The following is a 23,159-nucleotide window of genomic DNA, read 5'->3' on the forward strand; positions in this document are numbered from 1 at the left end:
TGGTTCCAACCACTGTACTAGAAATGCATCCCCTCCAGAACTGTGGCCTGGAGCCTCACTGGGGCAGGACACTGGGCTTTTCTTGTTCTCTTGAGACGCAACGGGATCCCGCAGTGGGAATCTGCACTGCTGAAAGATGCTCTGTTCTTACCATTCGTGGTCCTTGGAAGAATGCCTGCTGAGGCTGTCTGCCAGCGTGTTCTGCACCCCAGGAAGAGGTGCTGCTGAGGGGGTGCAAAACCAAACTAAAACCAAACCTAGGTACTGCCGAGGGGGTGATCTGGTGGTGAGTGCACCAGTTCCAGACATCGAGCTCTTCCATGCAGAGATGGGTGGACATCGCCCCTCCATGTCTGTTCATGTAATAAACTGGCCTGAACAGGCAAGGACGGAGCGAAGGGTAGGAATCATGTGAAGGCTTCACCTGCTGCATGCAGGTCCAGAAGGTTTATGTGCAACTGGGTCTGAGTACCCTGTGCTACATGTTCACCCACACGCCCCCCCCCATTGTTGGGAGGTGTGTGTAATCAATCTTTTCCCCTTCCCCTCCTCCCTCCCCCAGGCACACTGCCTCCCTGTTTTCCCACCAGGTGAGCGAAGTCAGAACTCCGTGGGTACATCTGCACAGCCAGCAGCAGGCAGCTTCTGAGCTTGGGGTGACAGACTCCGACTTGCGGGGCCGCATAGACCATGCTTTTAAGTTGCGTCTTGGACCAGAGCTCGGGCTGCAAAGCCCATCCCATTACTTAGGCTTCAGAGCCCCAGCTCCAGCCTGAGCCATAATGTTTACACTGGGCTCAGAGCCTCACGGCCACTCACTGCACACACGTACCCTGTGGGGGAGTGAGACTGGTTTGTCCAGACTGTGCTTGCTTAACATTTAGCCTGGCCACAGCCACGCCTGTAGGAATCACAGATGGAGTTTTGCAAAGGGTGTCAGATATATGCACGAGGCCATGGGACTGCAGAGGATAAGGCAGGTTCATATCGTTGTCCGAGGGATCACCCAATGCTGAGCAATGCGATCCTCTGTAGCCTGGAATCTGTCCTTAGTCAGGAATGCTTTGGCTCAGATTGAATATGGGGTTGCTCTAATAAAGCCTATAATCTGCACAGGAGCTAAGCATGCAGCTAAAATCTGAGCAGGGGCGAGGCTGTTATCTGTGCTTCTTGGTACGACTTCACTGCTAGAGGCCAGCTGCCATGGAAGGGGAACGTTGACAACACTGATGATACAGGCGAGCTGCCACTACCAATTACACCTTCAGGAATACCCTGGGTTCCATAGAGAGACTGAAGGGGGGTTCTCTGCATTGGTAAGGACTAGGCCCACAAAAAACTGTAGGGACCTCCTGTGTGCCGGGTCAATGTCTATGCGGACACAAGCATCCTTTAAATCAACAGCTGAGAACCAGTCATCTGTGTTTAACAAGGGGATTACAGAGGCCAGGGTCATTCTGAACCTCAAGGGGTGGATAAAGACCTTCCGCTGTCTGAGATCCCACCTCCTTTCTTCTTGGAGATGAGGAAATATCATGAATAAAATCCTTTCCCCCTGTGTTCTAGGGCTTCCAGATGGCATAGGAAGTCTACTTCCTGTCTGAGCATCCTCTCATGGGAGCGCAATTGCAGCTATAAGACTCTGATCAGCCGATAGCATTTCCCAGGGTTAAACTCTCAGTGGGTGCGTCTGCGGCATTGGAATCCGCTGTCTCCTGACGGCCCATGGTGAACTTCATGGTGCGCTGTAAGACCTATTGCTTTGGCCAAGCTTTGGTTGGCCTCTTGGCTAATAGCCTAGCAGGAACTAATGCTTGTTGTTTGTCCACCCCCATACAGCCATACTGTTGCTTGTTTATAAGAGTGTTGTATGATCAGGTGTGCTGGCAATGGGGAGCAGGCTATAGGGTCACGTCCACAGGGAGCTCACATGGAATGGGTGTTTGATGATCCATATGAGACAAGGGAGTGTTTTCAATTTAGTGCTTATGAGAAAGTATTATCATCACTAAATATCCCACTGCGACTGGCCCCGGCTGACGTTCTGAGCAAGGGCTGAATGAGCCACAGAAGCTGAACTGAATGCACAAGTACACTTTCCATTTAGGAACCTTGCCTCATCTTGCACATTAAACCCCTCATGCAGAGCAGGTGAAGCTGCACAGCCCAGAGAGAAGTCACCTCCTGAAATTCATCACATGGAGACCACAAAGAAGGACAGCCCTCTGAAGGCAGAAGAAAGTCTGAGAGTGGATGCCAGGAAAATGCTCCTGGTTGTGAGGTCAGGAGGAAAATGCCATCTGCAGTGCCCAGTGCCAACCGGAATGACTAATGCAGGCCGTACAGCCCAGATCAGTAACCTTTTCCCCTATGAATGAGGCCTTTGTACGGACTTCTAAGGAAAACACAATACTGTTACAACATGCACCAGCAACAGAGGCAGCCATCAGTCACATGGAGACAGTGGCTTTCATCCCAGGGATCCCAAATTGAGAGAAATAGAGCGAGAGCATGCTGAGATTTCTTACGAAAAGTAGCTAACGTGCCCTCAGGGCTGGAGAGCCCGCCCTCCTGCAGTGAGGACTTGTGGAGAGCAGGTAGCCTGACCATCCTCAGCACTACACCAGGGGCCCAAACCTCTCACCATACTATTGTATAGCATTTCTCAGCCGTGAGCTGACAGAACCATTCTCCACTCTCGTGTTCTTGCTCCCCACATTCTGGCCAGGCCAGATGTTCTGGCATCAGAGCAATACCAGGCTGGAGTTCTGGCCCCAGACGCTACTGCGAGAAGCCCCTTTACTCTCCTGTGACTGATGAATGCTTCTTTCAGCTTCCTCTGGGATGGGTACCCTGAACACCCCTTGCTGGACTGTGAACTCCCCATTCCAAACTTGCCTCTGGCCAGCTGCTGGCCGCTGCTGTGCAGTAACTTCCCTTCTGGCCGAGCAAAATTTCCCCGTCTGTCTCTAGCCAATCACAGAGTTCATGACAGAATGACGGGAGACATCCCTCCTGGCAGAGCTCCCAGGCAGTGCCTTCCCCTCCCAGTATGCCAGACTCTAACAGATGGGTAGCAGATAAGATCTTGCCCAGCGCTGGCAGCATTTAGTCCATCAAACTCACATTAATCATCTATATTTGTCCAGAAGCTTTCGGCCCAAAAGGAGCCTGGTGCAAGCCGCCTCTGCAATCATAGGGTTGGAAGGGACCTCAGGAGATCATCTAGTCCAACCCCCTGCTCAAAGCAGGACCGCTCCCCAATTTTTGCCCCATATCCCTAAATGGCCCCCTCAAGGATTGAACTCACAACCCTGGGCTTAGCAGGCCAATGCTCAAACCACTGAGCTATCCCTCCTTTGCCCAATACCTCTACTACTCCACTGGAATGCAGCTGCCTCTGGGGTTGAGCGCAGCAAACCACCTGTGTACAGCAGCAGGCCAAACCGCTACTCTTGTGATCTTTAGCATCCACACTCCGCAGGCAAGACTTGGGTATTTTAAGTTCACAAGCCCTCCCCCACTCCTATTACCCACAGGAAACGTAATGAAACGTAATGTATAGGGCCCTACCAAATGCACGGTCCATTTTGGTAAATTTCACTGTCTTAGGATTTAAATCATCTTAAATTTCACGGTTTCAGCTATTTAAATCTGAAATGTCGCAGTGTTGTAACTGCGGGGGTCTCGACCCAAAAGGTGGTTGTGGGGAGGTCGCAAGGGTATCATAGCGGTGGTCACAGTATTGCCACCCTTACTTCTGTGCTGCCGCTGGGGGCGGCATTGCCTTCAGAGCTGGCCTCCCAGCCAGCAGCCACAGAGCTTCCTGCAGCTGGGAGAGGTTCCCTGAGGTGGGTCTGACCCGGCCCCGGGAACAGCCTGTGCTGGGGAAGAGAACGTCCCATACCTGCCTGGCCTGGACTAGCAGCTGCAGCCTGGCGCATGGTAGAAGCCTCCTGCCGGGGCACCCCCCAGCCCTGCCCCTCCCAGCTCTGGGCCCAGCCCTCAGGGTTAAAGGGACCTTAGGCTGGCTCTGTGTGTGTGCGGGGGGTGGCCACAGCACCCCCCTGACCACGGCACCCTGCGTGGTTGCTCACAGCACCCATCCATGAGGACAGCCCTGCCCCCTCCACAAAAGTGACACCCTCCCCCATACCATGCCACCCACACTTCTGTTTTGCTGCTGGCAGACCTCTTGCTCCACGGAGTTTACATGCTACAGCTGAACCTTGGCACACTGAGCTGACCAGCTAGCATCGCTCCCGTCCCGCTCTGCTCCCTGTGCAGGATTTCTGGGCTCTCCTCCATCCCAGCATGTCTCTCTTGGAATTGTCTTTGGGCCTCAGTGTTCTTCCCTTTGCAGAATGATTGTGGGAGGGACCCATCTGCTGGGAACAGAGACTTCCACGGCTTGGATGCAAAGGTAATTCATTAGGCAAGACACTGCATGCGTGACAAATTGTGCATTCTGTTCAGGAAATAGAGGTCAAACCTGCCAGCTTGGCTTCAGCGTTTGTTCTTGGCACAGAACCTGAACAGGGGGTGATGGAGACCTCCCAGGGCACAGCTGCCTGCCTTCGGCTCTCGAGCTGCCACCTTTTCCAGCTCGCGCTTCAGTCTGTGACATGCTGACCTTTCAGATTCTCCTGAAAACCGCACACAAGATGCACTCGAGCCGTCTGCCTCCCCAGAAACATGGGAGCTGGATTCATAAATACACACTGGATCATTGGATGGGGGTGTGGTCTACACTTGTTTAGAGAGGAGGACTTTTCAAACACAGGAGACATACAGAGAGCCACTCATCTCTGGCTGGGCTTGCATCATTTGACTTTGCCATGGTTGCTATTTACCAGAGGAGTTTTGTATCGAAGCAGATTCTACTCCCAGCCTCTCTCTCTGATTTGGCCCTGTACTGGGGACGTACCATGCTAAGTGTGGGCAGCAAACAAACAGCCTATGCTGGGTGCTGGCTCCGCGGCAGCATCAGCAAAGAGAGATGGGGAGTAGGAGAGAGAATGCGGGTGGAAAGGAGCAATGAGAATCCCTGGCCTGACATGTTGGCAGGTGGGACATGGGGCGATTGGAATCCCTTAGAAAAATTTTCAGAGTAGCAGCCTGTTAGTCTGTATCCACAAAAAGAAAAGGAGGACTTGTGGCACCTTAGAGACTAACAAATTTATTTGAGCATAAGCTTTCGTAAGCTACAGCTCACCAATGAAGTGAGCTGTAGCTCACGAAAGCTTATGCTCAAATAAATTTGTTAGTCTCTAAGGTGCCACAAGTCCTCCTTTTTTTCTTAGAAAAAGTGTGACAACACAGAAGAGAGATTCCAGTTTATAAAAGGAGCCTTAGATGAGTGCGAGGGAGATGAGCAAAGCCACAAAATTCACCATGCCACTAATTCCACTAATGCCACTAATTCCAGTTGCTCCCAACAGCCACGTCACCACAGCGCCCTGTGCTGGGAGTCTGCCAGCTCTTGCTAAATAAGCAGCAGGGAGCTTGATGGGGACATTCGAGGAAACTTCAGTGCTTTGGGGGCTGCAGTAGTCGGCGCTGTTAGTTCAGGTGCTGTCTGCTGGTGGGAATGTGAAACAGCAGCGCTCCTTAAAGATCCCACCGTGTACTTTGTAAGGGAGCAGCTACTGGTTTCAGGGGTCTCGTTTGGTCTAGCTCTGACTTGAGCAAGTACCCAGAGCTCTTGCACTCACCTCTTGTCGTAAACGGGTTTCTATAGAAACTGTAGAAAACAGCCGCTGTGTCCCACTCCAGAAGCAGCTGGAAATGAGTGGTAAATACAATAATCCCTCTGCATCGCCATACCCACCTCGCAGGATGCACTAGAATCATAGAATCGTAGAATCATAGAATATCAGGGTTGGAAGGGACCTCAGGAGGTCATCTAGTCCAACCCCCTGCTCAAAGCAGGACCGATCCCCAATTAAATCATCCCAGCCAGGGCTTTGTCAAGCCTGACCTTAAAAACTTCTAAGGAAGGAGATTCCACCACCTCCCTAGGTAACGCATTCCAGTGTTTCACCACCCTCCTAGTGAAAAAGTTTTTCCTAATATCCAACCTAAATCTCCCCCACTGCAACTTGAGACCATTACTCCTCGTTCTGTCATCTGCTACCACTGAGAACAGTCTAGAACCATCCTCTTTGGAACTACCTCTCAGGTAGTTGAAAGCAGCTATCAAATCCCGCCTCATTCTTCTCTTCCGTAGACTAAACATCCCCAGTTCCCTCAGCCTCTCCTCATAAGTCATGTGTTCCAGTCCCCTAATCATTTTTGTTGCCCTCCGCTGGACTCCTTCCAATTTTTGCATATCCTTCTTGTAGTGTGGGGCCCAAAACTGGACACAGTACTCCAGATGAGGCCTCACCAGTGTCGAATAGAGGGGAACGATCACGTCCCTCGATCTGCTGGCAATGCCCCTACTTATACATCCCAAAATGCCATTGGCCTTCTTGGCTACAAGGGCACACTGTTGACTCATATCCAGCTTCTCATCCACTGTAACCCCTAGGTTCTTTTCTGCAGAACTGCTGCCTAGCCATTCGGTCTCTAGTCTGTAGCCGTGCATTGGATTCTTCCGTCCTAAGTGCAGGACTCTGCACTTGTCCTTGTTGAACCTCATCAGATTTCTTTTGGCCCAATCCTCCAATTTGTCTAGGTCCCTCTGTATCCTATCCCTACCCTCCAGCGTATCTACCACTCCTCTCAGTTTAGTGTCGTCTGCAAACTTGCTGAGGGTGCAATCCACACCATCCTCCAGATCATTTATGAAGATATTGAACAGAACCGGTCCCAGGACCGACCCTTGGGGCACTCCACTTGATACTGGCTGCCAACTAGACATGGAGCCATTGATCACTACCCATTGAGCCCGACAATCTAGCCAGCTTTCTATCCACCTTACAGTCCATTCATCCAGCCCATACTTCTTTAACTTGCTGGCAAGAATACTGTGGGAGACCGTGTCAAAAGCTTTGCTAACGTCAAGGAACAACACGTCCACTGCTTTCCCCTCATCCACAGAGCCAGTTATCTCATCATAGAAGGCAATTAGATTAGTCAGGCATGACTTGCCCTTGGTGAAAGTTCCTGATCACTTTCCTCTCCTCTAAGTGCTTCAGAATTGATTCCTTGATTGATTCCACTAGACACTGGTTGTGAAGTGTTTCCCTGGCTTGATGCTCCAGAACTGTTGAGTCCTATTAGGCATTGCAGGGGGGCAGTGACAGATCTAGGGTCGCCCCCCAAACCCCGGTTTCAGTGGAGTTAGGGCCAGACATTGATTACCATGGAGTAAATCCAAAGTAACTCCCCTGCCTTCAGCAGACTTAGGGCCGAACCGATCTCAGTGGTGCTGGCGTAAATCTGGAGTAACCCCACTTCCAACAACGAGTCACTGGAGAGACGAATGTGGTTCTCTCTCTTCCTCTCAGATCAAAGAGGCTGCCCCCCCTCAGTTCCAGGAATATTTTATGCCCTGTTCATGATTTCTGACTGAACTCAAGCAAACGTAATGAAATTATCTGGGTCTGTGTAGTTCAGTGAGCAGCAAACCCCATTTGAAGCATGGCTCCGCTCTTCGCAGTGGCTCAGCGATTGCACGGAGGCGACACCATCGATCGGGGTTTCACCTAATTCTGCCCAGGGCGAGCTCCCTCGGACTGACTCCGACGCCGAGTTTATTGAAGGGTGTTCAGCCACTATTCATTTAGGCACAGAGCAGCAAGATGCGACGCTGCCTTGTGGCTCCAGAGAGCCAGAGAGAGGACAGATTTAATGGAGGGGGCCCCAGGAAAATCTTTGTAAGTGATTAAGGTTGGCACAGCACAAACACAAATGAAGCTGCGCTTTCATCAAAGCAACAGGAGAGCAGCAGGAAAACCTACTGCGGAGAAACACAAAGGCGGGCGGCAGGGGGCTTGGTATGCCAAGGAAAGCCCCTGCCAGGATGGGAATAGCCCTTGACCTGCTCAAAGGCGGAGATTTCAGTGTGGCCCGTTGGAGCAGGCCTGGGGGCTGTGGCTGGCCCCTCACGCCGGGTGAAAATAGGGGAGCAGGCACATGTGTTGTCATGGCTCTGCTGAATGCAGGGGGGGTCCAGCTCAGCCCCCAGCCGACCCAAGCAGGACACGGTCACTGCAGTTCAGAGTGTGCTCCTCCCCTGGTGCAGGGAGGGGGCACAATGCCTCTGACTCAGAGCACCCCCCACCTCCGAAAAAATATACTGCAAGAGGTTTCCTCTTTTAAAACCATCCTGATCTGTAAATGAACGGGTGACCCCCGATGGGACACGGAGCCTGCGTAGGGTTGCCAGGCAGCCCGTTTTCGACCACACTCTGAATCCCTCAGCCCCACCCCCCAGCCTGGAGCCCCCTCCTGCACCCAAAACCTCTCATCCCCGGCCCCACCCCAGAGCCTGCACCCACAGCACAAAGCCCGTACCCCCTTCTGCACCCCAACCCCCTACCCCAGCCTGGAGCCCCCTCCCACATACCGAATCCCTCAGCCCCACCCCTCAGCCTGGGCCACCCACGACCATCATATTGCCATGGCCGGTGTCAAGTGTTGGCAGGTTTGCTGGTTGAAAGGTCTGATGACCCATGGGTGGGGAGCAGGGGTGGGTTGCATGTGACCCCTCGGTTGGCAGCGGGTTATGCAGGAGCCCCAAGTGGGGAGGGGGCATGAGCTATGTGTGACCCCGGGGTGGGGAGGGGACAGGGGTTGTGCATGACCTTGGGGCTGGAAAGAGTGCAGGCCATGCATGACCCTGGGTGGGGCATGGGCTTTGAGTGACCCTTGAGTGGGGTGGGGGGCATGGGCTGTGAGGGTCCCTCTGTGGGATGAGGCACAGCCAAGAGACAGCCTCTGAGCTAGGCTGTGACCCGCCATATGCAGACATCTGAGACTCCCTGGCCAAGCGCCTCCATGGCCATCATGCAGGCCCGAACTGCTCAGGGCGGGGGGCGGGGGTCAGGAGGAGGGGAGGGATAGCTCAGTGGTTTGAGCATTGGCCTGCTAAACACAGGGTTGTGAGTTCAATCCTCGAGGGGTCCATTTAGGGATCTGGGGCAAAAGTTGGGGATTGGTCCTGCTTTGAGCCGGGGGTTGGACTAGATGACCTCCTGAGGTCCCTTCCAACCCTGATATTCTATGAGGGCTCAGCCCTCTGCCCCTGCTCCTTTGTCACTGGCCAGCTCTGTCCCAAAACTTCTTGCCCCGTCCCTGACAGACCCGGACTTGGGCACCGTGAGCAGGGAGAGGCCGGGTGGGCTTCCCAGCCCATGAGCTCAGTGACCGAGGCCTGTCTCTGCAGCCTGCCTCGCCCCAGCCCGGCAGTGCCCTGCTGACAGATCCGCTCCGCGGGAGAGGGAGCTGTCCCTACACAAGGCAACGCTGACGACTTCAATTAGGGTTTATGGTGCTCATTACCGGCACACCTTCAAAAAACTGTTGCCGGGCTCGAGACATGACAGGTCTCTTGCTTGCATTTTTCAGGCTCCCCCATCCCTCGCATCTTCTGGCTTGTAATAAACACAATACAGTGCTTTACTGTCAGCGCTGCCTGCCGGGGAGACTGGCTGTAGACGGGGCCAGTCTCAGGGCTCAGGGAGCCCTTGGCAGCACCCCAGCAATGTCAGGTGTCTCGCTCTGCTCCGGGCTTCCTGCAGGGCTGGGCGCTGGGTGCCAGCCAGGACCATGGCCCGTTTCCCACACTTTGCGCCTCCAGACCCTGCTGGAGTCCAGATTCAGACTGACCATGCCTCGGTCCCGGGCTGGGGAGACGAGCCGCTGTCCTGTGCTGGAGAGCTGTTCTGGATGACCCTACCCCACGCCTGGGCCCGGAGCCAGGCCAGTGACCCACATTCAGTGCACCATTGTCACTGCAGTGACATGGGCCCTTATTCCCGACGGGTGGGAGGGGGTAGATTGCTGCTCTGTGCAATGCCCAAGATTGGGGGGGGGGGTAGGTCCCTGCTGTGTGAAATGCCCAAGGGTGGCGGGGGCAGGGGGGCAGGTCCTTGCTCTGTGAGATGCCCGGGGTGGGGGAGGGGTGGGTCCCTGCTCGATGTGAGGCCCGGGGGAGGGGCAGATCCCTGCTCTGTGGGATGACTGGGCTGGGGGAGGGGCAGGTCCTTGCTGTGTGTAATGCCCAGGGCGTGGGAGGGGCAGGTCCCTGCTCTGTGTGAGGCCCAGAGGTGAGGGAGGGGCAGGTCCCTGCTCTCTAGGTGAGGGGAGGGGGAGTAGGTCCCAGCAGACCTGCCTGAGGATCTGTGGGGAAGCTGGGTGCTTACAGCCGGAGCGGGGCTGTTTTGGGCAGGGCTCTGAGGCAATGCATCAGCATTAGGGCTGCAAAGACCAGGAGGACGTTTGTCAACAGCAAATATTTGGTTTAATCCAGCTCCCCTCACTTGTCTGGCTGGAACAACACAGAGAGCAGATTTCAGTGTTTGCAGAGAAACACTGACAAAAACTGCCACCCTCGCCCTGCGGCCTGTGACCAGAGCGTCCAAAGCCATGGGATTAAACTGGAATGGTGGGTGAGTTCAAAGCTTGTTAAAGCAAGGGACCCAAAGCCCTAGCCGGAGCTAAGCACAATGCAGGCACATGAGCTTCGCACACACAGCTCTGCTCTCGCAACTCGGACCTGACCTGTAGCAACCCCGCATCCCGGTTCCAAGCCTCCCCCAGCTCTGCTAATGCCCCATGCTGCTGATTCACTGTACACCCCGCATTCTCTGCAATGCACCTCAGTCCTGGCTCATAGGCCCCCGCTGCTATTCCTGGGCCTCTCTTGAACAGAGATGCCGATGGCCCCAAATTTTGTGGCATTGTACTTCAGCTCCGAGCAGTGAGCCACAGGGGATTGGAGGTGGGGGGCACACAGCCAGCCTGTCTGCTTCGGAGAAGCCAGACAGGGTTAAAAGAACTGTAGCTCTTGATTCTGTCATGGCTCTTGCCTGTAATTGAAGGAACTGGGAGCTGTAGTAACCAGAATTAAAAGGATTCACCTAGGTATGGTAATGAAATCAGATCCCAACAGGTGAATTCAAGTGGGTAAGCTCCCCTGTCTCTCCGGCAGCCCAACCCCCATCCGAGTTTGCAGCCCGTCTCCCGTTCCAATTTGTTTCCTTCCTCTGGGAGATTTAACCTCCGAGTGTCTCTCTTCATTTAAAGAGACAAATTTAGCTGCCCAGAAGTGTTGGTGCCAAATCAGGCCCTTATAACCTAATGCTAGGTGAGAGGCAGGTGGTGGATAGCTGGACACCAGCTAACTAGCTATATGGTGCATCAGAAAACAGAGACAACAATGCAGAGCATTTCCCTTCTATCTATGACCCTGTCACTGCGATATCTGAGCACCTGACAATGCAGTCGCCCTCCTTACCCTGCTGTGCAGCAGGGCAGGAATTCTCACGGTATAGCACAGTGAGACTAAGGGACTTGCCCAAGGTCACGCAGGGCGCTCTGTAGCAGAGCAGATAATGGACTCCAGCCCCTGAATCCCAGGCTAGTGCTCTGTCTGGTACCCCATATGCGCTCAGTACCACAGAGTGAAGTGTCACAGCTTTGGTGGTGGGAAAGGTGGAATGAATTCAGCCCAGGTGAAAGGCACTGGGCTGCCAGCGCTGGAGACTGAAGTCCTGTATTTCTGGACAGAATGGGCACCGCATGGGCAGGAGCAGGGCAAGCTTCCCACACCACTGCACTTCACTCCCATTCAGTCCTGGCCTCTCTGCCCATGTGGACAATTAATGCAGATTTGGGCAAGGGTTTCACTAAGAACTGGACTGGGACCCAGCCAGTCATGCACAGGGTCCCAGAGAGTAACAATCTCCAGTCACGAGTGACTGGGGCCACAGTGCAGCCAGCACCTGGAAGCAAACAGTGTCACAGCGCCTTGCCAACTCCCTGTGCCACTCAGCACACTGGGCTAAATCAGCCATGTGTCCCGATGACTCTGCATAAGGTAGCAATTACATGGAGCAAAGATGGGGTCAGTGCCCTATTCCTCAGGGACTGGGCTCCTACTGACCTTTGCTGGCCACGGCTTGTACTAGCTTTGGTTCCACTCTCAGGCAGGGTTTGCTCCCAGGCCTGGGCCATTCACCCACTGGGTGATGGCAGGAAAGCCAGAAATGGATTTCAGGCCACGTGAGAGGGTGTCCACCCCACGCAAGCCCTGAGTGGGTTAATATGGGCCAGCAGGGACCAATTAACCTTAGATGCTGCACTGGGAGGGGAACCAGGGGGCTAATGTTAGGGGCTAATGGCAGACAAAGCCCAGCTGGGGGGAGATGCTAGGGTAGGGTGATAAAGCCAGGAAGTGAGAGCAAGAGGGGACTGCAGGGAAGGGGCTGTAGTTGCTCCTTACAGGGAAAGGGAGTTGGCCAGGGACAAGGAGGAGGTCCAGGGGGATAGTAAACCCTGGGGTCCTGCCCTGGACTGGAGAGTCAGGCAAGAGGCCAAGAGGGGTGAAGTAACTATGGGGAGCAGAGGAAGCTCTGCTGGCAAGCCCAGAGATAGGCAAGGAGACAGAGAGGAGGGTAGGAAGGAGCCCAAGGAAACAGAAACAGGCTCTGAGACTGAGCAGATCTAGGTTGCTAGTCGCAAAGTCCCTGGGCTGGAACCTGGAGTAGCAGGTGGGCCTGGGTTCCTCTACCAGCCGCTGGGAAAGTGTCACCAAGCTGGGAGTTGAGCAGAAGACTGCCCGAGCCGCCATCCAGATTGCTTGTCTTGTGGGACTTTGTTACCCTGGAAGGGGGCAGGGTGGGGCAGAAGGGGGGGGGGGAAGGACTACATAGTGACCTAGCCCGAGGGCAGAATGCCAAAGAGGGAGCACCCTGAGTCATGGAGAGAGAGAAGGGCCACAGTGCAAGCAACTGATGGGAAAGGGACACCAGATAGGGCAAGAGCTAATTCCCAGACCCAGCCACAAGGAGGCGCACATGCAGTGAGTGGACCCCTTCACAGACCACGATGGAAGAACAGGTGCGGTTACTTTGCCAGTTCTCCAAAACCCCTGGGTCATCTCCCAGGCCATTAAAAAACACACTGTATGCACGCTCAGCCTGCACGCCCCCCTGCACACCGCCATCTATTCTGCACACACGCCCCTCCACCCACCCACGCCCATACACAAAGGCAGAAATCTGTATGATAAGATCTTCACTTACCAAGTAAGGCTGCCACTTCGTATGCTTTCTTCTGCTCAATTGTCTCATAGTTGAGTGCTTCAAAAAATATATCCAGCACGAGAATATTCTCTCTGCAGAAACAGGACAAAGCCATCAGAACACCAGCCCCCGGCTGCTGCACTTGCCTTGTAACAGGAAATGAAGTGGGACTAGTTTGCCTTCTTCCGCTGTCCCTGCTGCTCTCTCTGAAGAGGCCTCGGCAGCTCCACCAACACAAGCTGAGATTCGGAGATTTTAAAGCCGGAAGGAGCCATCATGACCATCCAGTCTGATCTTCTGCTTAACCTCACCCAGAGATTCCTGCATCAAGCCCAAATCTTGTAGCTGAGCAAGTGCATATTTTTTAGAAAGAGACACCCAGTCCTGATTTCATCTTTCTCCTGAGGGGTGAGCCTGTGTAGAATGGCAGGTGGCACAAGGACGCTTAACACATGGAATTACTACCAGTGCCTCCATACTGATCATGGGCACAGCAGGAGAGAGCGAGAGTCTAATTTCTTCTCTGATGCATCAAACTGCTAATTCCACCCATCCGCCCTCTAGATCCCAGGTTCATATGGGCTGTGCCCACAGCACAGAAAAATGTCTTTGCTGCAGTAAAAGGCGTGGTTTTCACATTGCGATAGCTATCTTGATTTAAAAGCTAATGGAGCCAATGCAGAGGGTTGACCTTGAATAGCCACACTCAGGTAACAGCTACCAGTGCCTTGCCTTTGCTTGAATTTTACACCGTAGCTCCATGTAAAACACACTCACTTCTGCAGTGAAGATGTAGCCAGAATGTGGTGTTAGCAGAGGAGGGTTTAGGTCCTGAAACTATCTGGCCAGGGTAACCCTGTTTTACAGATGCTATTCACTCATGAAATCAATGAGGCTGAGGATACCTATTTATCTATGGTGTTTTTCTGGCCCCCATGACCGTAGCATCTGAGCACCTCACAATCTTTACTGTATTTATCCTCACAACCCCCCTGGGAGGCAGGGCAGGGCTGTTATCCCCATTATACAGATGGGGAAACTGAGGCATGGAGAGGCTCAATGACCTGGCCACGGTCACAGAGAAAGCTCTCAGCAGAGCAGAAACTTGTATCAAGGACCTAGGCAAGTGCCTATCCACCAGGCAAAACAACTTTGCAGAACTCAGCTAACGACTCTGCATGTGCCCGCGTTCTTCTCTAACTTCAGCTTTCCTGTCAGAAAGATTTTGGAGCTTCGGCTTTCGGTTAAGCATGCCTGCAGAAATGTGAACAGCATCCTTGGGGCAAGCAGCCTCTTATTACTACTTGTATGACAATCCCAACAGAGATCAGGGACCTGCAGGGCTGGGTGCTACACTGACACATTGTGAGCGACAGTCCCGGCTCTGAAGAGTTTACAAACTACATAGACAAGGCAAACAGTGGGAAAGGCAGTGATTTGCCCAGTGACAGCACAGCTGGGAACAGAACTGAGCTCTCCTTGCCCCTAGGCTGCATGACCCCGGCACAGCCATCCTGTCTGCTCACGCCACCCACTTATGCCATCACCACTGTGAAAAGGGAGGAACCGGCAGCAATGGGCCAGTGCCCTCACTTACGAGATGTATTTTTCAGACTTGTTAAACTTCTTCTCCAGGTACTTGGCTGAAGTCTTGCTGGGGATCTTCACCATGGATAGCTCTTTGTTGTATCTGGTCAGGTTACACGGCATCCTGCAGATACAGTAATTGCTGTCCTTTTCAGCAAGCAAACCTGCAAACAGGAGAGTGAAGTGGGTCTCAGGGACCATCCCAGACAGCTCACAGGAGTTGGTGGGCAGGGTGGTTCAAACAAGCCCTTTCTTCTTGATGATTCAAAGCAAAGAGGGGGTGGAAGAGACTTCCCTGTCCAGGGAAGGGCTGAACAAGCCAACTCTTCGATAAGAAGAGGCAGAGTTTCCAACCATTCAATCCATCCCTCCTCTGCTGCAGCCATTCCTATCAGCCTGGGAGATTGAGACAGCTCTTCCCCTGGATTGGTCCAGAGCCCAGGTTTGCTGGGGGTGGACAAAGGAAGGGGGTGCTCTATAATGGCTGCATATGCAATGTTATGCAGCTCTTCCATCTCCAGCCAGGTTTGGTCTCCACCCTGGGGCAATCCAGGAGGCTGCGTTGGGATAAAGGCCTTACTGGAGGGATGGGGGTCTTGAAGATGGTGGGTAAAATCTTCAAAAGCATCTAAGTGGCTTAGGAACCTAAAAGCTCCATTTTCAAAAGTGACTTAGGCTTGATCTATACTTAAAAAGTAGGTTGCCATAGTGGCATCTCTCAGGGGGTGTGAAAAATCCACACCCCTGAGCTCCAAAGCTATGCCAACCCCCTGTGTAGGCACAGCTGGGTCAATGGAAGAATGCTTCTATCACCCTAGCTACCATCACTCGAGGAGACTGTGTTTCTACAACAATGGAGATACCCCTTCCATAGCTGTAGGCTGCATCTACGCTACGGGGTTACAGCAGGGTAGCTATGGCACCACGGCTGTGCTGTTACAGTCCCCGTAGTGTAGACACAGCCTTAGGGACAGATTTTTAAAGGTATTTAGGTGCCTAAGGATGCAGCTAGGTGCCTAGTGGGATTTTAAAACCGCCTAGGTGCCTAACTCCCTTTGGACACCTTTGAAAATGCTACTAGGCTCTTACTGGTGTCTTTAGTCACCTAAATGTCTTTAAAAATATGGCCCCCAAGTGCCTAAGCCATTCTTTAAAAAAGGACTTAGGTGCTTTAGAAAAATGTTACCCTTTATTTCTATCCTTTGCTTTTAGCTAAGGTGGTGTCAGGGGTGTGTTACATGACAATTACAAGAGATTAAACAGTATGGAGATGACCAGCTTAAGGGAATTTCTATTAATATTCCTCCCATGAGCCTTACAGCTTGGCCACACAGTTAAAGACAATACAGACATGCAAATATTTGGCATTTCACAAACAACCTTAACTCGAACACAGCACACGTCCCTATGCACTGCTCCGACACTCACCTCACTGACTTATGGGTATATTCATCTACAGAACATACAATTAGTGAGGCATATGCTGAAATACTCTGCAGGCCCATCTGCTGTGTCACAGTTAAGGTTCTTTGTGAACACATCAGATGGCATGTTACACAGTGTTTCTGAGGGTCTGCTGTTTCAGAACTGTTTATCCCAAACTTCTGAAACTCTGCAAGAAAATTCTCTTCTGAGCCTAAAATGATCACTAAATACTATTATTATTGTTTGTTGGGGTGATTAGGATGAGCTCTGCATAGTAAACAGCCACGCGTACATGGGGTGTTTGCTTGCAGTTGGTCCTAACAACTCACTCGTCAATCATTAGTGGCTCCAAGTAGCTATGTGTGCTCTGCAGCATAGGGACCTTGCCTCTGGGACCATGCCCCGGGACCTTGCCTCTGCTGGCATGTTAAACCTTGTGAGCATAGCTAGCAGCAATAGCCACTTGCAAAAGGGAACATATGGCTGTCCAAGTGCACCAAGTCTCCTATGGTGAAGCTAGCAAAACAACTTTCAAAGTATAACACTGGTGGGAGTGGTGATGGAGAAAGCTAGTGGATAGCTTAGAGCTTTGGTGCAGATGGATTATGATACACTGGTCAACCACAAAGCCAAGGAGTCACGGTCAAACGCGTGGAGACTACTGGACCATAGAAATTGAATGAAGACTGGAAAGAGAAAGAAAAGTATCCAGCTTGGCTGTCACCCAGACAAACAAGGGCTGCGATCACTGATCAGACATTGAGGCAGGGGCAAAAAGTATGAGATCAGAACAGACACAAACACAACAGTATGTAGGACAGGGAATTACGTGATGAACTCAAAGGACAAGACTTGCTGGAACATGGAATGGAAGAACACTATACCAGGCTGGAGGACATGCAGTAATGATGTATGAGTTGAAAAGGTATGAGTGGGAAATCACTGGTCTATGTGAACCAAGATGGGAAGGCAAAGAGGATTCTCCCACGATGCACATAGGATATTGATATCGGGAAGAGAAGATGGTGGACACCAGGACAGAGTTGCATTGGTGATAAAGCCTAAGCCACACCAGACTCTTATGGCATTTAACCTGCTATCTACTTATATGTTGAAGGTGAGATTCAGAATCAAATCTCATGGAGTTACAATAGTACAAATACACGTGCTAACCTCAGCAGCCACCAGGGAAGAAAGTGATATATTTTATAACGCTCTACAGAAAACAATACCAGAAGTTTCAAGACAAGACATGTTATGATGATGGGAGATTTTAATGTGAAAGTAGGCTAGGACTGGAATTCCTGCACTGGAGCAGTAGGCAGATTTGGATAAGGTGAAGAAAATGGGAGAGGAGAAAGGCTATTAAATTCCTGCCTACGCAACAATCTGCTGACAACAACCATGCTATTTCCACAAAGTAAGCCGGGGAGGAAGCGGACATGGCTATCACCTAATGGGCAAAAGAAGAACATGGTAGACTTTGTGCTTGTGAATCACAGATGGAAATCAAATGTGTTGTGCAGATCATTTGTGGCTGATATCAGACCAGATCAAATGTTACTGCTGGCATCAATGAAGTGGAGGCTGAGAGCAATCTGAAAAGTGCCAAGAACTGAGATCTATGACATGGGCAAGTTCAAAGAGTCAGATATGAGGAAAGAATGTGCGGGAAAACATCACCTCTCTGGTGAAGAAATGAGCCTTGAAGAGACAAGGAACAGTGTAAAAATGTGATTATGAGAGCGGCTGAACAAGTTTAGGATTACAAGTTCAAGGAGGATAACAGCTGAAGCGCTGCAACCGAGTGACAAGCATAGGAAGCTGAAGGAGAATAAAAAGGAGGATGTGAGTCTAAGAGCTGAGTACAACAGGCTCACCACAAAGATAGTAGCAAAAGTGAAGAGACACAGAAACAACTGGGTTAAGCGAACAATGTAAAGAAGGAGAAGAATAGGCAAAGAGAACTGTGGGTTGTATCACAAGATAAGAGAACTGAGTGGGAGATATGAATTGAAGGGGTCAGTGGTAAAGACAAGTGCGAACAAATAATTGAGGATGAACAAGGAAAGACTAAGTAATGGAAAAAATACTTTGAAGAGCTGTACAATGTGCAGAACATAGAAGACGAAACAGCCCCGGAGAAGCGTCCCAGCACAAATGAGGGAGAGTAGATGCTGGAATTCTTAGAAGAAGAAGCTAAGATCTTAATAGAAAGTTTGAAAAACAAAAAGGCGCCGAGAAGTGACAAGGTCACTGCAGAGCTGCTCCAAGGTAAAGGCAATGCACAAGCTACTCAAGCAGGTCGACAAACAAGAGCAAGTACCAAGCGAACAGGGGAAAGTAATTGTAGTACCGATCTACAAAAAAGGGAGATCAGAGTAAGTGCGAGACCCCTCAGAAACACTATGTAGTGAGTCTGCCGCGGAAACCATTCACCAAGACATTGCAAAAGGGGAATGTGGAAGTGGCGCTTTCAGAGGAACTAGCCCAGAAATACAATAGATCAGTTATTTGTGGTAAAACAGACACCAGAGAAATACATAGTATACAACCAAACCTGTTACAACCATTTTATAGACTTCAAATGGGCTTCTTGATAGCATTTGGCCAAAGGCTTATGGCAAGTTATGAGATTGTGTAGCACCCCTGAAAAATTGGTGCAGGTAATAGAGAATGTCTACAGCAAGTTGATGAGGGTGGTGAGAGCAGACAAAAAGGCTGATGGAATGGTTCGGGACAACCACAGAAGTGAGATAAGGATGCATTCTATCCCTGGATTTGTTCAACCTGGTACTGGACACAGTGACGGCTGTAGCATTGAGATATGAAATTGGAGAAGTCATGTTATGTGGGAGGACAGTGCATAACCTTGGATATTGACCACACAGCATTGACCAAGGAGGATTTACAGACAAGGTAGGCCAGGAAAGCAGAAAATCTGGGTTGAAGATCAACTTGGAGAAGATCAAAATGACACCAGTTGGAGGACAAGAGAAAGACAGAAAGGTCAAACTCAGAGACAAAGAACTAGAACAAGTGGGGAAATGCATGTTCCTTGGAGGACTGGTAGCGAAGAAAGGGAATTATGAAGATGATGTAAAGAGAAGAATTGGATTAGCCACTTGTGCATCTGGAAAACTCAGCATGATCTGGAAGGCTAATGACATTTCAATAAAACAAAAATCAACATATATGAGATCACTGTCACGCTGACAGTGCTGTATAGGTCAGAAATCTGCAGTCAGAGGAAAGCCATGACAACAGATTTTGACTGCAGAAATGAAGTGGCTGAGGGGAATACTGAGAATTTCAAGACTGCAGAAAATAAAAAATGAAGAGATAAGAAAACTGCTAGGGAAAGAAATAAAGCTGTTGCAGAAGATTCAAGAAAGACAACTGCAGTGGTCTGGACCTGGAGGGGATACCATACAAGGTAATAAAACCAGAGGGCAAGGAACCAGAGAAACACTGTGGATGCACTGGACTGACGTGGTGAAGAAGGATGTAGATCAAAAAAAGTTTAAAGACGAAAGAAGCCGTGAAGCTGGTACAAGATAGAAAGTGATGGAAAGACTTCATTCTGCCCCGTCATCACTGCTCAGCTGACTGACGGGAACCAGAGAAAAAGATCATTTTTTGTTATTTGTGCTGTGATAATGCCTAGGAGCCGCAATCATAGACCACAACCCCATTGTGCTAGGCCTGTATAAACAGCACAAAAACGCAGTCTCCCCCACCCCCAGATGCCATAGGAATAGCTTGATCTCATTAAATGTTACAGGAGAATAGATGTGTGTGTGTGTGTCTGAGAGAGAGAGAGAGAGAGAGCGAGAGAGACAATGAGGCTTAGCCACTGAACCCTGGTTATACCCTTAGCTCTGGAGTTATGAGTCTCTCTAAACCAACAGCTATCTGAATCCCTAGGGGTCAGAATGTATCTGAGACCCAGGGTTCAGTTGACCTAGTTCCCATGGCATGATTTCTGCTCTCTCTGGGTTGGGACTGCTTCGTTTCTGGTGTAATTTATGCATACAAGTGTGAATAAATCAGATCAAGTCGGTACAGAACACATTAGAGTCTGAAATAATGAATAACACACCCTCCCATCTCACCAGAGATCTGTAAAGTTTCTGTCCCTTTCAGGACACAAAGTTTTATCCAATTATTTCCATCTGTCCATAAGGAGGCATGTCTCAGAGCTTAGGGAAGCAACAGCAGCTACCGTTGGGCGAAGACATTGTGAAATCCCCTGGGGCCCTGTACTCCACGGCCCCTTTAATAAGTTGTGGCAGAATATTTACACAGCGCTGAACGTTGTGGAGGAGCTGGGCAGAAGTGCTCTTTTAGTAACATGTCAAGACAAGAAGCAGCCGCTTCTATTACTGCCTGGGCCAGAGTGGGAAGTGGCTGCATGCTGGAACATAGAGAGCACAGATCTGACACAATCTATACTAATTATTATTTATTTGTATTGGAATAGTGCCAAGGAGTCCAGTTCTGGACTAGGACCCCACTGTGCTAGGTGCTGCTATTAGGTGTATTACGGGTAGTGCCAGGGCTCCACTGTGCTTGGTGGGGTACAAACACAGAACAAAAAGGTGGTCCCTTCCCCAAAGAGGTTTGAGGTGCCTACCCTTTTCCTATCAGAAGGGAGCCCCTAATGTAGTGGGTTTCACCTTCGAAGGCCCCTGCCCCAAGCTTTGGTCAGGTACACGGACACGGGGGAGAATAACACAGTGCCGCTGAGAGCTCCTGCAAGCACCTGGGAACAACAGCGGGAACATTCGGGAAAACTGCACAGTATCTTTAACATCCCCTGCCGCCCCCTGAAATGAAGGCAGAGGGCCCAGCTGAGGAAGGAGGTTGTATGGGGGGTGCGGGTGACACAGCAGTAACTCTGTGTTAGTGGGGTTACACCATCCCGTTGGGTGTTTTCTCCATTCGGCCTGCCCCGCAGCCCAATGTGCCACTTCCGAACTGTGCCCAAGGGGTCCCCAAGGCGTAAGAATATGGCTCATGTGGTCCTTTATTCTGGCACCTTCAGCTCTAAGCATGCAGGGTTCAGAATGAAGTTAGAACATGGTCCAAAAAAAAAAAGGGACTGGAGGAACATGCATTCAATGACATTTCGGCTATCATCAGAAATTGTCCCTGTGCTGCCTTCGCCAGATTAATCCTGGCCCAGTGGGAAAGAGGGTACAGGCAGCTTTGGGGCATCTGACACAGCCATTATACTCTGCAAAGAGCCAGGCCGGCCATCACAAACAGACCTAACGGGCCGGAGAGCCCCTCCGGTGTACTAACCCAGCGCAGGTTCTGCACATTCCTTATACTGCTCCGGAGTACAGAAAGGAGCGTCCCCTGCATAGAAAAGAAACACAAGACAAGAGGGAAACATGTGGAGTCAGGTTTCAGAGTAACAGCCGTGTTAGTCTGTATTCGCAAAAAGAAAAGGAGTACTTGTGGCACCTTAGAGACTAACCAATTTATTTGAGCATGAGCTTTCGTGAGCTACAGCTCACTTCATCGGGAGTCAGAAATCAGAGCATGGTGGAAGGCCAGTGACTACAGCAAGAAAGCATGCATTAGGCAGCCTCTTGTCTGCACACGCAGTGCCAATAACCTAGGAGCAGGGGTTCACGTAAAGAGGCTCATGCAGCCAGTGTGCAGCGTAGGGTGAGAGGCAGGGTCTGATCTGCACTTGCGATGCATCTCTCTGGAGATCACATACTGGAGTTGGCTGTTTCATGTATAACATCGGATAAAGGTTTCCATAGCTAGTCCAGCTTGTCAGCTCCCACAGGTGAGGCTTGGTTAGCCTCGGTCAGTATCTGGATGGGAGAGCTCTGAGCTGCAGTGTTGCTGATTAAATAAGTGGCACCTTTTCAGAACTAAAATAAGGTTGTGCCGTGGCGCTATGGATCTATAAGCGGGTGACATTCCTGAACGTGTTTCTAACACAGCATGCACACACCGGGGACTTATTGTGTAGTTGAAAAACAACAAAACAAACCCTAAACCTGAGCCTAAGCTTTCCCCTGAACTTGGCTGTTCTCCTGAAGAAGGCTTTTCCCCTCACTGTCCCTAGTTTCTTCTTCTGCAGAGAAACACTCAACCTTTTTATACTTCTGAATTTAACTTAATAGGGCCCATCTGGTCTGGCTATCAGGCTGAACCAGCAGAAATAGCTCTGCCTCTCTGTTCAGAGGTGCTAGGACTTGACACTTGGTTACAGATGCACTCTGCTGCACTCTTTCTTTGAAATGAGACATTAAACAAAATCCCTGACCATTTGTGGTCATTCATGACCCCACAACACTTTTCACAAGGGTAGGGGGCTGGTAATTACATCCCCTTTGCAGTTTCAATGGAGCATGGTATCCTTACTTCCTATGACAAACAATTATGCACTGCTGCTGTGAGTTTTTAATCAACTTTTGCATTCCTCTCCGGAGGTGATTGCATTTCAGTGGTGAATAAATTGGTCCCAGAGTGTAGCTTGCATCTGAGGCCACAGTCAAATGATACGCATCCCAAAGAGAGTAAGACTTATTTCTGCTCCTTTATTTCCTAGTCCTCTTTTACATTATCCACAAGAACATCAGAACGGCCAGACTGGTTCAGATCACTGGCCCATCTAGCCCAGTACCCTGACTTCCAACAGTGGCCAGTGCCACATGCTTCAGAGGGAATGAACAGAACAGGGCAATTTTCAAGGGCTCCATCCCCTGTTGTTCAGTCCCACCTTTTGGCAGTTGGAGGCTTTGGGACAGCCAGATCATGGGGTTGTGTTCCTGATCATCTTAGAATCATAGAAGATTAGGGTTGGAAGAGACCTCAGGAGGTCATCTAGTCCAACCCCCTGCTCAAAGCAGGACCAACCCCAACTAAATCATCCCAGCCAGGGCTTTGTCAAGCTGGGCCTTAAAAACCCCTAAGGATGGAGAT

The 23,159-nt window shown here is 50.8% G+C and overlaps 1 protein-coding gene across 3 annotated transcripts in view; it reads right to left on the minus strand.

Annotated features, from left to right (window-relative positions):
• ASIC2 (acid sensing ion channel subunit 2) overlaps positions 1-23,159 on the minus strand; it is a 1,285,436-nt gene that overhangs the window by 22,676 nt on the left and 1,239,601 nt on the right. For all 3 annotated transcript variants that reach the window (XM_043536829.1, XM_043536830.1, XM_037887013.2), the window contains exons 5-7: positions 21,516-21,572; positions 14,794-14,947; positions 13,197-13,288 (exon numbers count right to left, since the gene is read on the minus strand). In XM_043536829.1, the coding sequence (XP_043392764.1) occupies positions 13,197-13,288; positions 14,794-14,947; positions 21,516-21,572 (303 nt within the window). The remainder of the gene's footprint in view (positions 1-13,196; positions 13,289-14,793; positions 14,948-21,515; positions 21,573-23,159) is intronic.

This window comes from Chelonia mydas, chromosome 27, assembly GCF_015237465.2.
Source record: "Chelonia mydas isolate rCheMyd1 chromosome 27, rCheMyd1.pri.v2, whole genome shotgun sequence".
Classification (NCBI taxonomy): domain Eukaryota; kingdom Metazoa; phylum Chordata; order Testudines; family Cheloniidae; genus Chelonia; species Chelonia mydas.